The sequence below is a fragment of the Balearica regulorum genome, chromosome 2, assembly GCF_011004875.1.
Source record: "Balearica regulorum gibbericeps isolate bBalReg1 chromosome 2, bBalReg1.pri, whole genome shotgun sequence".
Taxonomy (NCBI): Eukaryota; Metazoa; Chordata; class Aves; order Gruiformes; family Gruidae; genus Balearica; species Balearica regulorum.
In genome coordinates, this window is record NC_046185.1 from 61,427,619 (window position 1) to 61,442,248 (window position 14,630).

Sequence of the window (14,630 nt, forward strand, 5' to 3'; positions counted from 1 at the left end):
CTGCTTACTGGAATAGGCTTATTTTGCTGAGTCTCCGTCCTAGATTCCCAGTTTTTCCTCTCAGGGTTTTATACTTGTTCATGTCAGTATTTTTGCTCCTGGATCCTGAAGCTGCTAATAATGACTATCTCAACAATCTCACCCATGTTTGCATTTTTACTTTTCTTATCTTGCATAGCTTTAGCTCAAGTACTTTCTCACAGCTTCTTCCTCCCAACTTAGCAATTTTCTCAGTAAACTTGAGCCAAGGACCCACAGCTGTGCTGCATCAAAAGCAAGCTTGGATCACAGACAGCTTGAACCCCAAGGCCAAAGGTTACCTTGGCAGTCAGTATGATCTTACTCATTCAGCACTGGACTTCTCAGCAGTTTTCTGGTTTACATGCAGTACTCAAGAACTGTGGCCTCATTCTTTCCAGAGTCAAGTTTGCTCATGCAGATCCAGTGTTTGGACTTGCCCCTAGTTACCTGACTGATCTCTCCATAAGAGAGATTGCTTCTTTATCCTGAGAGGACCGGTACTTCTTGCATTCTGTTTAGAGCTATCTTCAGTAATGTCAATATACCCTTAAGGCATGGATCAGGCTTTGCAAAATATAAAAAGAAAGGAGCTCTAAAAAAATCCCCAAAAACAGAGTTCAAAGTTTATTTTTTGACTTTCAGAGAACTTCAGGGTTGGGTTTAAAATGTAAAATCACACACCAAAATCCTCTACGAGGCACTATGGCTTATATAAAATACACATTTGAGGTCTCATTGACATGAATGGGAATTAGAGACCTTATGAATTCAGCATTTCAAAGAATCATTTGCCTAAAATAGCTATCTTTAGTCATCTTTTCAATCAATATTCTCATCTAAGTGTCTTCTAGTTTCAAGATCTTAATTTGTTCCACATTGAACTTAAAAGTATTTCTTTGGTCCGAAACCAAAAGCCCATCAACTACACTGGTAGCTGATAATCAATATTGAAGAGGAATTGCCATGGGCTGGATGGGTAGACTTAGGCAATGGACATAGGGGGCTCCATGTGAGCATTAAACCCCACTTTTTTTCTGTGAGGGTGACCAAACACTGGCACAGATTGCCCAGAGGTTGTTGAGTACGCATCCTTGGAGACATTCAAAAGCCATCTGGACATGATCCTCAGCAACCAGCTCTAGGCGACCCTGCCTGAGCAGGGGGTTGGACCAGATGACCTCCAGAGGTCCCTTCCAACATCAACCATTCTGTGTAATTCTGTGATTTAACTAGAAGACAAGAAGTTAAAATAGGTGGTTAAAGGATCCATTAAAAATGCTCTGATCTTGATCTTTTGTTTAAGCAGTAATAAGCTGCTTCACTGATCTCTGCTATATTCTTTCTTCCACTCTTTTTTTTCTTTATTTAAATAGTAAACTATGTAGTCAGGATCATCTGTTTCATTTAGTAGCATCAGAGGGACCTGATCTTACTTAAGAGGTACTGTAACTCAAAACAAAAGTAGTATCTTCTAAGTAAACACTGCATACTGGAGATTCCTCTTTTACTTTTCTGATTAGAACGTTTCTAAGGACTTTCAATGCATTCAGTACAGTCAATAGACTGTTACTCAATGTATTATACCGCCATCTTTCATGCTTTCACTTTCTACTGTATTAAACATCCCTCTTAATATTTTTTTTTTTAGTTCTCCGATGAAGTTATGATACCATTCCACCGAGATATCCCATTACTTTAGAAAAAAAAACTATTCAGTTGAAATGCATATCTTAGGTTCTTTACATATGACAGAAGTCATCTTGCTCTACTTTGCTTTTTGAGTGATGTTGTTTATTGTTTTACTATAATGTTATGGGACCCATAGGTGTTTACAGAGATAAGCTGTGCTATGTGCTATATCTATGCAGAAAAAGGAGATCCCTGGTTCAAGAGCGTTAGGTTTAGCTGTAAAAGAAGAGAGAACAAGATACTTCAGTAGATTGCTTCATTAACGCAGCTAACATTGCTTCCAGGACCCGAGCCAGACTAGTCAGTAGTAACCCTTGGTATGTCTGAGCAAGCCTGCAGTATGCTGCATAGACATGCCCCAGACAAATCTCAATATCCTTTACCTTAATTCCTTGAAGTTAACAATGCTGTTGTGGAAGATGTATTTTAAACCAAATATTTTCAGAATGTAGTTACAGTAAGCCTGGCAATAATATCTTTAGTAAAAAGGCTGATAAATTCCATTAGCCTCAGAACAGAAAATAATTACTGTAGCATACAGTAGTTTCTTTAATTGTCAATATTAGAATTTTCTTTCCAACTATTTCAATATTTTTCTCTTTTCTGGTATAATAGCCCTTCATCCCTCCATTTTCACAGGATTTATATAATGAAAAATGTTAATCTCGCAACATAATATTATTTATGTGTTTTTACTGTTTTTCAAATTTTAGATTTCTTTAGCACCCTGACTTTATAAGCTGTATTCCTATATTGATGTTTGTAGCCAATGGAATATGAGAGAATTTTAAACTCTGATTCAATTTCATAGAAATGTTAGAAACATAATGTGAAAGCTTTTATTTGTAATTAAGAATTTTTGCTTTCACTTTTAATTATGTTCCAAATTCTATTTTCTTGCAAAATTGCACAATGATGCATACATATTAGACAAATATAAAAGGAAATTATGATGGGGTATAAATTATGAGAAGTTCATTCTTATCTTTGGAACTTGGCCAATAGTGTTTCCTGTGAACACAGAAATGAGTTTTTAATTTGTCTCCAAGACAAGAAAATCTGTAGTGTCTCTGGAGCTTCATTTTTCTTTCTTAATTTCCTGAATAGCTGAAAATATTTTAACTGGTTAGAAAAGGAGTAAATATCAAAGTTCATTGTTTTAGTTATACAGTATCTTTCTCCAGGGAACCACAGAATCATAGAATGGTTTGGGTTGGAAGGGACCTTAAAGATCATCTAGTTCCAACCCCCCTGCCATGGGTAGGGACACCCTCCACTAGACCACGTTGCCCAAAGCCCCATCCAGCCTTGCCTTGAACACTTCCAGGGAGGGAGCCCCAGAGCTGGACGCAGTACTCTGGGTGGAGTCTCACAAGAGCGGAGTAGAGGGGCAGAATCACCACCTTTGACTTGCTGGTCACGCCTCTTTTGATGCAGCCCAGGATACTGTTGGCTTTCTGGGCTGCAAGCATACATTGCCGGCTCATGATGAGCTTATTGTCCTTCAGCACCCCTAAGTCCTTCTCCTCAGAGCTGCTCTCAATCCATTCTCCACCCTGCCTGTGGTTGTGCTTGGGATTGCCTCAACCCATGTGCCGGACCTTGCACTTGGCCTTGTTGAACTTCATGCAGTTTGCATGGGCCCACTACTCAAGCCTGTCAAGGTTCCTCTGGACGGCAACTCTTCCGTCCAGCATGTCAACCACAGCACACAGTTTGGTGTTGTCAGCAAACTTGCTGAGGGTGCACTCAATCCCACTGTTTATATCACCAACAAATATGTTGAACAACGCTGGTCCCAATATGACCCCAGAGGAACACCACTCATCACTGATGTCGACTTGGACATCAAGCCATTGAGAGCAACTCTTTGAGTGCGACCATCCAGCCAATTCCTTGTCCACTAAGTGATCCACCTGTCAAATCCCTGTCTCTCCAATTTAGACACAAGGATGCCGTGCAGGACAGTGTCAAATGCTTTGCACAAGTCCAGGTAGATAATTTAAGTTGCTCTTCCCTTCCACCAATGCTGTAACCCCATTGTAGAGAAGGACATCAAATTTGTCAGGCATCATTGCCCTTTGTGAAGCCATGTTGGCTGTCACCAATCACCTCCTTATTCGCCATGTGCCTGAGAATAGTTTCCAGGAGGATCTGCTCCATGATCTTGCCAGGCACAGAGGTGAGACTGACCAGCCTGTAGTTTCCTAGGTCTTCCTTTTTCCCCTTTTTAAAAATGGGGGTTATGTCTCCCCTTTTCCAGTCAGTGGAACTTTACCGGATGGCCGCGACTTCTCAGGTGTGATGGAGAGTGGTTTAGCAACTTCACCCACCAGTTCCCTCAGGACCGGTGGATGTATCTCATCTCATGGACTTGTATACCCTCACGTTCCTTAGATGGACTCAAACCTGATCTTCTCCTACAGTGGGCGGTTCTTCATTCTCCCAGTCCCTGCCTTTGCCTTCTGTGACTTGGGCAATGTGGCTAGAGCACTTGCCAGTGAAGACTGAAGCAAAAAAATCATATTTATTTTGATTTATATATATGAATACATATATTCATATATATATATGAATACCTCATCCTTATCCATATTCTGGGTAAACTGGTCTCCCATTTCCTTCTGGAGAGGGCCTACATTTTGCCTAGTCTTCCTTTTATCACTGATGTACCTATAGAAGCTTTTCTTGTTGCCCTTGACACCCCTAGCCAAATTTAACTCGATCAGGGCTTTAGCTTTCCTAACCTGATCATTGGCTGCTTGGAGAGTTTCTCTACATTCTTTCCAGGCTACCTGCCCTTGCTTCCACCCTCTGTAGGCTTCCTTTTTGCATGTGAGTTTGTCCAGGAGCTCCTTGCTCATCCATGCAGGCCTCCTGGCATTTTTGCCTGACTTCCTCTTTGCTGGGATGCATTGCTCCTGAGCTAAGGAGGTGACCCTTGAATAATAACCATATTTCTCGGGCCTCTCTTCCCTCCAGTGCTTTGTCCTATGGTATTCTACCAAGCAGATCCCTGAAGAGGCCAGAGTCTGCTCTCCTGAAGTCCAGGGTAGTGAGCTTGCTGTGTGCCCTCCTCGCTGCCCTAAGGATCTTGAACTCCACCATTTCATTGTTATTTCAACTAAGCGTGTCCTTGAGTTTCACATCGCCTACCAACCGCTCCTTGTTGATGAGAACAAGGTCCAGCATGGCACCTGTCCTTGTTGGCTCCTCTATCACCTGGGGAAGGAAGTTATCATCAATGCATTCCAGACACCTTCTGTATTGCTTATGCCCTGCTGCGTTACCCCTCCAACAGATATTGGGGTGGTTGAAGTCCCCCATAAGGACCAGGGCTTGTGACTATGAGGCTGCTCCTATCTGTCTATAGAGGGCTTCTTCCACTCAGTCTTCCTGGTCAGTAAGGTCTCAGTCGGCTCCTCATCCATCCCCAGGCAGAGCTCCATGCACTCCAGCTGGTCGTTGACATAGAGGGCAACACCCCCTCCTCATCCCCTCTGCCTGTCCTTCCTAAAGAGCCTGTACCCTTCTATTCCAGCACTCCAGTCATAGGAGCCATCCCACCATGTCTCCATGATGCCAATAGGATCACAACTCAGCAGGCGTGTACACCTGTCTAACTCCTCTTGTTTATTGCCTGTGCTACTTGGGTTTGCATAGAGGCATTTAAGTTGGGCCCCCAATGAAGCTGACTTACTGGCTGGAATTACTTTGTGCTGCACTTCAAGCGCTCTCCTGCTGGCCTGTGATCCTTCTTCTGGCTCTGGGTGTCTATTGATGGCACTGGCATCAAACTGGTAGGAGTGGGATGGAATGAGGTTCCCCTCCCCCGGCAACTTTAGTTTAAAGCCCTCTTCACCAGCTTGGCAAGCCTATGACCAAAGATGGTCTTCCCCTTCTCTGACAGATGGACCCCATTAGCCCCCAGCAGAGCAGGTTTCTCAAAGCGAGTCCCATGGTCTAAGTAGCAGAACCCCTGGCTGTGGCACCTGCGCTCCAGAGTCCCTTACTGCTGCCTCCAGGGCTCTGTCATCCTTGATACTCCTCAGACTGCTCCTGACTGTGTCACTGGTGCCCATGTGAAACAACAGCAGCGGATAACAGTCAGTGGACTGTACAAAGCTTGGTAATGTCTCAGTGACATCCCTGATCCGAGTCCCCATTAAGCAGCACACCTCTCTAGAGAGTGCATCAGGTCGGCACACGGGCGCCTCTGTTTTTGGCTGTTTGGCCGTGGGCTGTGGATCTACTGCAGACTGTGCATGGAGCCAGCTATTCAACTCCTTCTCAGCCTCTCTGATGTTACGCAGCCTTCTCACCACCTCCTGCAGCTCAGCCACCTGCTGCAGGAGGTCCTCCCCCTGGGGCACACCTTTTGCAGGCAGGCCTGCCACCTCTCCCTGCCTCAGGAGAAAGGTCTGGGCACTTTCTGCAGCCTGAGGTCTGCGCTGCAGCCTCTCCTTCAGCGGCTCCGTCTGGGTGGAGGCATCGGCCACCACTGGGGTAGATGGTGCAGACCCTCCAGCTGGTGCTGCATCCTTTGCTCTCAGATGAGTGCCCACCATTCTGCCTTGTCACAGAACGATGCCTGGTTGCTGGGTTATGTGTACTTCAAGTTTCCCAGTCAGCCAGTGGAATCATCATTCATTCTTTCTTTGTGAATTGTGTATCCCAAGTATTTTTCCTGAATGTACTAATGGATTTTACGCTTAAATAACATTCCAGAGGCACGCGCTTAATGAGGGTGCAGTACCTTTGAGCAAAATAATCCATTTTCCTAAAATTCTTCTAGCATTTTCTTTCAAGAGCAATTATTTTTTGAAACATAAATATACATATTTTAATTATTTTTTTTTTGTTACATCTAAAGTAGATCATGTTTGGTTTCAGTAATGTGTACATACTGTCTATATTCCCATGTATGTGTGTGTTTAAAATAATCTTCTGCCTGTCCCCAAATAAAAGTGATACAGTACCTTTTCTCTGAGGATATTCATTATCTTGCCATGTATTAAGTGACCTGAATCACTATCGGAAGTCTATTTCCAAATTTTCTTCAGTTTATCCCAAAATTTTATTTCATTTAAAATTTCATTTCTATACCAAAGGATTTCTTTGTTCTCCTTAGCTGTTATTTTTGGTAAATGTCTTTGAGTAATTATATCATGATAATATGGGGTTTTTAATAAAAATCAGATATACAGTTGACAAAGGCAGCAAAATATAACTCAAGCTATGAAAAGGAAATTCAAAGTAATTTGTCTGTTTTCAGTTTCAAAAATATGTAATGCTGACTGTTAAAATACTTTTTCAGAATGAACATGTTTCTGGAAAAAGAAATGGAAAAGATAGAAAATGAATTATTTCTTTGGAAATGGAAATATGAAGAACTGAGAGAAACCCAGCAAGAAAGTCTGAAACAGGTATGTTAGCAGTACATTGTGATCACATGGAGTAAGAAATGAAATTGAGATTTCTGATTTCCTGTGTTGTAACTAAGAGTAAAATCATATCTAGGATTCATGAACGTGACAAATGAACCATTTATCAGCTGTTTCTCCCCATAGCCAGAGGGGACGGACCTGCCAAGGGTTTGTTGAGAAGCCCAGCCCCAGCGAAGCCACCATGTGGTGCCACGGTGGCACTGGTGCTGGGGAGCTGCGAAGGTGGCACTTAGGGTGGCTCCGTAGTCTCGCAGGAAGGGACTGGATGGGGGAAGTATATGCTATTTCCCCATCCTGATGTGTGGTGAGGGTGGTGGCCCTGATGTATAGCAATCCATGGTTGGGATCCAGCTGGGCTTGTGTTTGGGCAAGGGGCTATGTGGGGATGTTCCACCACTGTGAGGACATTGCCCCCAGGCTACTGAGTGGGCATGGTGGAGGTGCCAGCCTGGCAACGAAGAGGTTGGCATCCTCAGGGGCGGTCGAGGCACCCTGAGACCTAGGCTGTGGCCAAAAGAGGTGACTCCAGGTTAGGGAGCGCTGAATGCCTGTTCAGGTGCAGATGCTCTGCTAAGGTGATGCAACTGGAGTACTGTGAAGGACTTCGGGAAAGACTGGGAAGGGGAGGCTGAAGGTATGGGACTTGCCCTCAGTTCTATAAGCAATTCAGATCTTTTGAGCTCTCCTGAGGGATGAGTGATAGTCTGGCTAAGAACTTGTGGCTCAGGATCAGAGGAGAGGCCAGTAAGGGTGGCATTGTGGTGGGAGCTTGTTACAGACCACCTGAAGAGGAAGCAAATTAAGTCTTTAAAGAACTTGTGTCTCTGAGTTGCAGACCCTGGTTCTCATGGGGGACTGATGGCACAGCTGCTAGAGAGGCAATATGGCTGTTGCGATCAAAGAGATTTCTGAAGAGTTTCAGGAATAATTTCTTGCTGTAAATGGACCAACCAGTGGTGATGCATAGCTGGATCTGTTGTTGATTAATATGAAGAAAACTGGTTGGGGATGTGATGATGAATAACGTCCTTGTCGTGTAGTAACTTTGAAATAGTGGTGTTTGTTGTCCTGAAGGAAGTGAGAAAGGCAAGCAGCAGAGTACAGACCCTGAACCTAAGGAAAGCAAGATGTTGGCTTAGTCAGGGAACTGTTGGGTAGGATCTCATGGGAGGCAGTTCTGACTGGTAAACAAAAGAGTTCACCAAAGCTAGCAGGTCTTGAAGTACAGCATCTTCCAAGTCCAACAAAGGTCTGTCCTAACACTCAGGGGAACAGGTAGATGCATCAGGAGATAGACTAAGCTTAGCAGGCAACTCTTTTGGTGGAGTTCTGATGCCAGAAAGCAATATACTTTTATAAAGGAGATCACCCTACAAAGGAGTAATTTAAGAACATTGCCTGGTTGTGTAGGAATGGTGTTGGGAAAGAACTGTTAATTTAAACCCAAGTTCATGAGTAGAATACTAAGAAATATTTGCGTTGCAGCTTTCAGAACAATGGGTTGAGGACTTCTTAGATAGAACAAAACTCAAAATGTGAGTCTATATAGCTAAATATACATATAGAATTTAAAATTTCCTATAAATTTAATGTCTCAGATTTGGAATCATCCAGGAAAACTTATTGGCTTTCATTTCACATTTGCAAGCAGTCTATTAAATTCTGAGTTCTAGTTACAAGATGGTGCATATGTAAATGGAATTTCCTTCATAAATGAACATCCACAGCAACAAATTCACATCTATCTGTCATATTTGAGTTCCTTCAGATTTTAGTTCTTTCTTTTCTCCTTGCTCATTAAGTAGGATTTTAGTTCATCATACTTCTGCACAACAGTGGAAGTCTAGATTTAGTTAATTGTTTTGCTTAAGAAATGTAGTCTTTATGTTTTATAACACTGTCAGCAGGAATAGAACAACAAGAAGTAAAAACTTGCTGAGAATTATTTAGAGATTGATAGATTCAAATTTTTATATATGTGCATGTGTTGCTGATTTTTTTCTTGGGAACATGCTGAATTGCTTTAATTGCTAACAGGAGGTGATATTTTGAGCATTCTATTTGTCTTCTGAGATTTATAAGACTTATACATCTTGTTTTTAAATTACAGAAAAACATTGGTCTTGAATCTGACTAAAGTGAATGAAATTACTTGTATCTGTGGGGGGTTTTGTAAGCAAAAATTTTTCCTTTATTGAAAAAAACATCTTGCGTCTTGGCGATCTGTGTGTGAATGTCACTTAGTATATATTACTGTTAAGAAGTCGATGTTGGAACACCATACAAGGTTTTTGACAGTGAAAAATTTGATCGTGAAATAAAGGAAAGCATGGACATGTACTAGGCTAAGCATGGAATCTCATTTGTATACACAGTTGCAACATTAAATCACAAAGGAATTTCTAGATTAAGTACAGATTAATCATTACCTCTGGATTATTTTCATACCCTTGACTAAGAGGTTTTTGTTTCAGTCACGCATAAATTCATCTGCTATTTCCCCTGCTAGATCACCTGACAGTCCCACTGGGAATGTGGAAAAAAATGCTTGGTTTGCAAGTGTCGGTGCCACTGCAAATTTTTTAGCAATGGTTAGCACTGCTAGCCTTTTGGAAGTTTGAGAGTTTCTGTGTAATGTTAGAAGCTTCACAGCTGCCAAGATTTGAGTATTAGTCCTCTCAGTAGCTAATTACTTTCTGTTAAAAGATGAGTATTCACTCATTCAACTAAATATGGAATGCCTGGGTGATCTTGAAAATAATCTTTTTTAAAAATTATGCATTCTGCATCAATTTGGAAATTATAAATAAGTTTTTAATGTATAAAGTTAACAGAAAAAAAAAGTAGTAAAGTAGCAATTTATTTTTTCAATAACTACCAAGCATTATATGTAGCTTTGTGTGACACTAGCATTGAACTTCTCCTGTTTGGGCTCATAAATTAAATATAACAGGAAGTTGCATTTAGGCTTGAAATTTATAATTTCTTTTTCTGTAATAAAAATTCTTCTTTCCCACTAAATAGTAAAATAAGAAGCTAAGATTATCACTAAAAAGCTTATTTTTAAAATCTTGATTGATGTTTGACAGGACTCTGTTTCTTTATTGCAAGCAGTCAAATGTCATCGGTTTTTACTGCACACGATTTTATCTGTTTCTCTATGGACATGTAATTGGCTGTTCTTAAAGATTACCTCCTCACTACAGGCTGGGGCTTAAATGTTACCTTACTTGACTGACTAGATAGTGAAAATTGTGTCTTGACTTTACAGTGCTAGTGAATTAAGATTTTATGTCTGCCGAATATTTTCCCAGGGAGAAAGGAGGAATGGAAGTGGAGTGTCCCTTCCTTGCATTTTGTGTTTATTGCAGGAAAAATGTATTGTACTATCTGGAGCCTTTCTTACAAGTTATTGTGAATTTGTGGCCTAAAAATGCTATCAGTATCAGAGATCATTAGATACATTTGGGGCTTTTGAAGAGACCTATTTATGAGCTTGTTACACTATATTCAGTCCATAAGATCATATCTTAAACTAAGATTTATGCGTTTACATTTTTAGCTGTCAAAAACTGTATGTACTGCCTAGTTAATAGGCTTCTGTTCTACTTCTAGAAGAGTTTGCAGCTCTTAGTGGGATACTAAATAAACTAATATTTCCTGTTCCTTGGTTTTCCCATGTATTACAAATAACCTATTCACAACTGTAAAACACTTTCTTATTCTTAAAAAGGGAGAAGCAATAGTTCAGTATAGAAATTACACCTGCATTACTTTTATGTTTGCATGAGAATCCACAGAAGGGCTGTCCTGGTTCTGGCAAGGATAGAGTTAATTTCCCAAGGAGCCAGGACAGGTGAGCCAAGCTGGCCGGGGGCTATTCCATACCATGTGACGTCATGCTCACCATAAAAGGGGGCCAGTCGGGCAGGGGTGGGCTCGGTGTGGCTCTGGGGTGGGCTGAGCATCAGGTCCTGGGATCGGTAAATCGTTCTCTGTTATCACCCATTGTTACTATCTGTTATCAGCACTGTTGTTGATTGTTTTCCCTCTCCCTTTCTGTCCCAGTAAACTGCCCTTATCCCAGCCCTCGAGGCTTTGCCGTTGGTTTTCCGTTCTCCTCCCCATCCCGCCGGGGGAGGGGTGAGCAAGCGGCGCGTGGCACTTAGCTACTGGCTGGGGCTAAACCACGTCAGTCCTTCACAAACTTCACCAACGTGGGTCTGCTCCACGGGGTGCAGACCTTCAGGAGCAGACTGCTCCAGCGTGGGGTCCCCCACGGGGTCACAAGTCCTGCCAGCAAACCTGCTCTGGCGTGGGCTCCTCTCTCCACAGGGCCACAGGTCCTGCCAGGAGCTTGCTCCAGCGCGGGCTTCCCATGGGGTCACAGCCTCCTTCAGGTGTCTCCACCTGCTCCGGCGTGGGGTCCTCCACGGGCTGCAGGTGGAATCTCTACACCCCCTCATCCTCCCTCCATGGGCTGCAGGGGGACAGCCTGCTTCACCATGGTCTTCACCACGGGCTGCAGGGGGATCTCTGCTCTGGCGCCTGGAGCACCTCCTCCCCCTCCTTCTGCACTGACCTTGGTGTCTGCAGATGTTCTTACATCTTCTCACTCCTCTCTCTGGCTGCAAAAGCGCTCTCTAACTGTTTTTCTCTTTCTTAACTATGTTATCACAGAGGCGCTGATTGGCTTGGCCTTGGCCAGCGGTGGGTCCGTCTTGGAGCCGGCTGGCATTGGCTCTGTCAGACACAGGGGAAGCTTCTAGCAGCTTCTCACAGAAGCCACCCCTGTAGCCCCCCCGCTACCAAAACGTTGCCACACAAACCCAACACAAGGGCAAAGATCATATCTGTAAAAACATTGAATAAATAAGGGGTGTGACATTACATATACTTGTTTTTAAAGTAATCTTTGTAGGAAAAACTAGAAATCTTTAAATTCTCTGGAGAACATGAAAATTTTGACATCAATGATGCTGTTAGTTGACTGTCCATAGTCATCTGTGGAAATGGCTATACGATTTTGTCAGATAGAGCTTAGCTTTTGCCTTACGGTTTGAAAGACACAAAAAGTGTATCAATCTTATTAGTTAGGTCTTTAGACTCTTCATGAAATAGAGCAAATCCCTGGTGTGTTGCCCCGATATTTGTAAAGGCAGAATTATGGTTAGCAAGAATATTAAAGTTTTAGGGTTTAGAATGTTCATTTAATCTCATAACATGCACAATAAAACATTCTTGTTTACGCTCTTTGCAAGTCTTCCTCAACATTTTCTGTGTTTATTATTTCTGAAGGACATGCTTTCCTGGTGGTATAGAAGTTAAATAAGATGGAATATTTATAAAGCAATTTTACATTATACTGAAAATAGGGAAAAAAATGCATATACTGCTATATTCCACTGGTGTGCACTGTAGACTTACAAATGCCACTATAGGCAGTGACTTCTGTGGTTTTTTAAATAATTTTCTGCTAACTGAAGTACAGAATGTGCCCTTATGCTACATTGTCTAGTGTGTTGGTAATTAACGAGGGAAATTCATAGCCTAGTTTGTGGAATATGAGGCAAAAATTACACTAGTTGGTTCTTAAAGCCTATTGTAACATCAATATCAAAAGAAGTATCCTTAGATGAAAAGGAACACAGGCTAAACTAGTGTTTTGTATCTTAGACAGACATTTCTATTCTTCCTTTTTTTTTTGCACAGAGTTGAAGGTAAGTCACCAGTGTTGTTGATTTTGCACTGGAGCCAAAGAAATATCTTTAAATATCTTTTAAAACAAACATTTTCTGTTCCCTCTCAGTATATATACATACTACACTGTATTATTATGGCAATCAGTGTATTGCTACTTAGGTGCATTACTTTAAGAGAAGAGTAACAGTTCCCTACCTGTTGTATCCCAGGTAGAGGAAACTCCACTGAGGTGAGTGAGCCTTCTGGATAAATCAAGTCTTTTACTCAGACTGTAGAAATTTAAAAGCGGTTTAAAAAGATACAGCATTTTTGGAGTCTCGGGGTGTTAACAGCTAGTTCTTGTTAAAGATTCTGCTTTACTTGACCTTTTCCAGAAACCTTTATTCTGAAATCACCTTATATTGTGAAGATGCTGCAGAGCTGCTTACCTATAATTGCTATTTTCATTCACTTAGTATATACAAGAATTAGAAATAGTGATACTCTGATAATCTCACAGGAAATTTAGATACATGTAGTAGAACCATCTATACTGTCCCATACTCTTTGTTTGACCTCAAAAATGCCTTCTGCTTGTCCGCACAGTCCTGCAGAAAACATAATTGTTATCAGATATAAAACAGTAGGCTTAATGGCTATACTGGCTACTGTGAATTGTTCTGTTTAATTCTCACCTAAGATGGACAGAAATATTGCATACTATGATAGCTATCATAGGAATAAAACAATGGCCCAAAAATTAAATTTGTGATGGTTTTATATACTACCAAATAGCCAGTAGTCTGTCTGAGTGAGCTAAAGTTTGACAGCAGAATCCTCAAGACTAGTTTTAAAATATCTTTAGGCAATTTTCTGAAAACAGCATCTGAACTATTTCAGAACTCAGATGGCTTTACAGAGTGGAAACTTAGTGCAGTTAATTTTCCTCGGGCAAAATCTCATTATTTTTAGACTAGATCTGGAATTTGGAGTGTTCCTTACTGGACTCAATCCTTCATTTTTCTGAGAGGCCAGTGTGGTTTTCAGACTGAGTGAAACAGGATGATATTACCACACATCTGACTTGTGGTTTGATAAAAGTACTTTAAAATTACTTTAGGTATATACATTTCTTTTTCCTACCTGAATTACAATAGCTTACAGGTAGTTTGAGTGTAAGGAAAGAATTCTGAAGCATTGCTTAAGCAAGAATTCTTGTAGAGTCTTAACTATTCTTTCCACTGTTTTCATAAATCAGGTACCAGTTCATATTTAGTGTCATCTCTAGAAATTACGTACTTAATGTGAATGTTTTTCCTATCCAACATAAAGTAAATTTGTGAAGGTGCGTTTGATTGCCTGTTTTCCTACAAATGTAATTTGGAAAGTGCTGGGAAAATCTACTGTTTCATTGACTTTTTTCCTCCACACTGACTTCTAACAAGAATTTTAAACTGTATTGAGTTCTACTTGCCAATATTACTTGGATCTTCATTACATCTTTGGCAATGAAAATGCAGACCAAGAGCAGGATTATTTTATGTAAGGGCATTCTGTTATAACTGAAACATGAAAACTCATACTTATTTCTGTGAGGAAATATGTTTAGAAGAAACATGTGTGCATACTGAAACGTGTGTGTGCATACTGATTTTCTGTGAAAGGAATACGATGCCAAAGCTGCATCATTTGTAGAGGTTTGTTTTGCCTGTTCCTCTGCCACCAGCAGAAAGTATAACCTGGTGAGGAATTGTTATGAAGACAGGGAAGGAATATGCACAGACACAGAGA

The 14,630-nt window shown here is 41.3% G+C and overlaps 1 protein-coding gene across 1 annotated transcript in view; it reads left to right on the forward strand.

Annotated features, from left to right (window-relative positions):
• The window catches only part of CCDC102B (coiled-coil domain containing 102B), a 188,768-nt gene that overhangs the window by 21,628 nt on the left and 152,510 nt on the right, over window positions 1-14,630 (forward strand). The window contains exon 4 of the mRNA XM_075744533.1: window positions 7,028-7,136. Within this exon, the coding sequence (XP_075600648.1) occupies window positions 7,028-7,136 (109 nt within the window). The remainder of the gene's footprint in view (window positions 1-7,027; window positions 7,137-14,630) is intronic.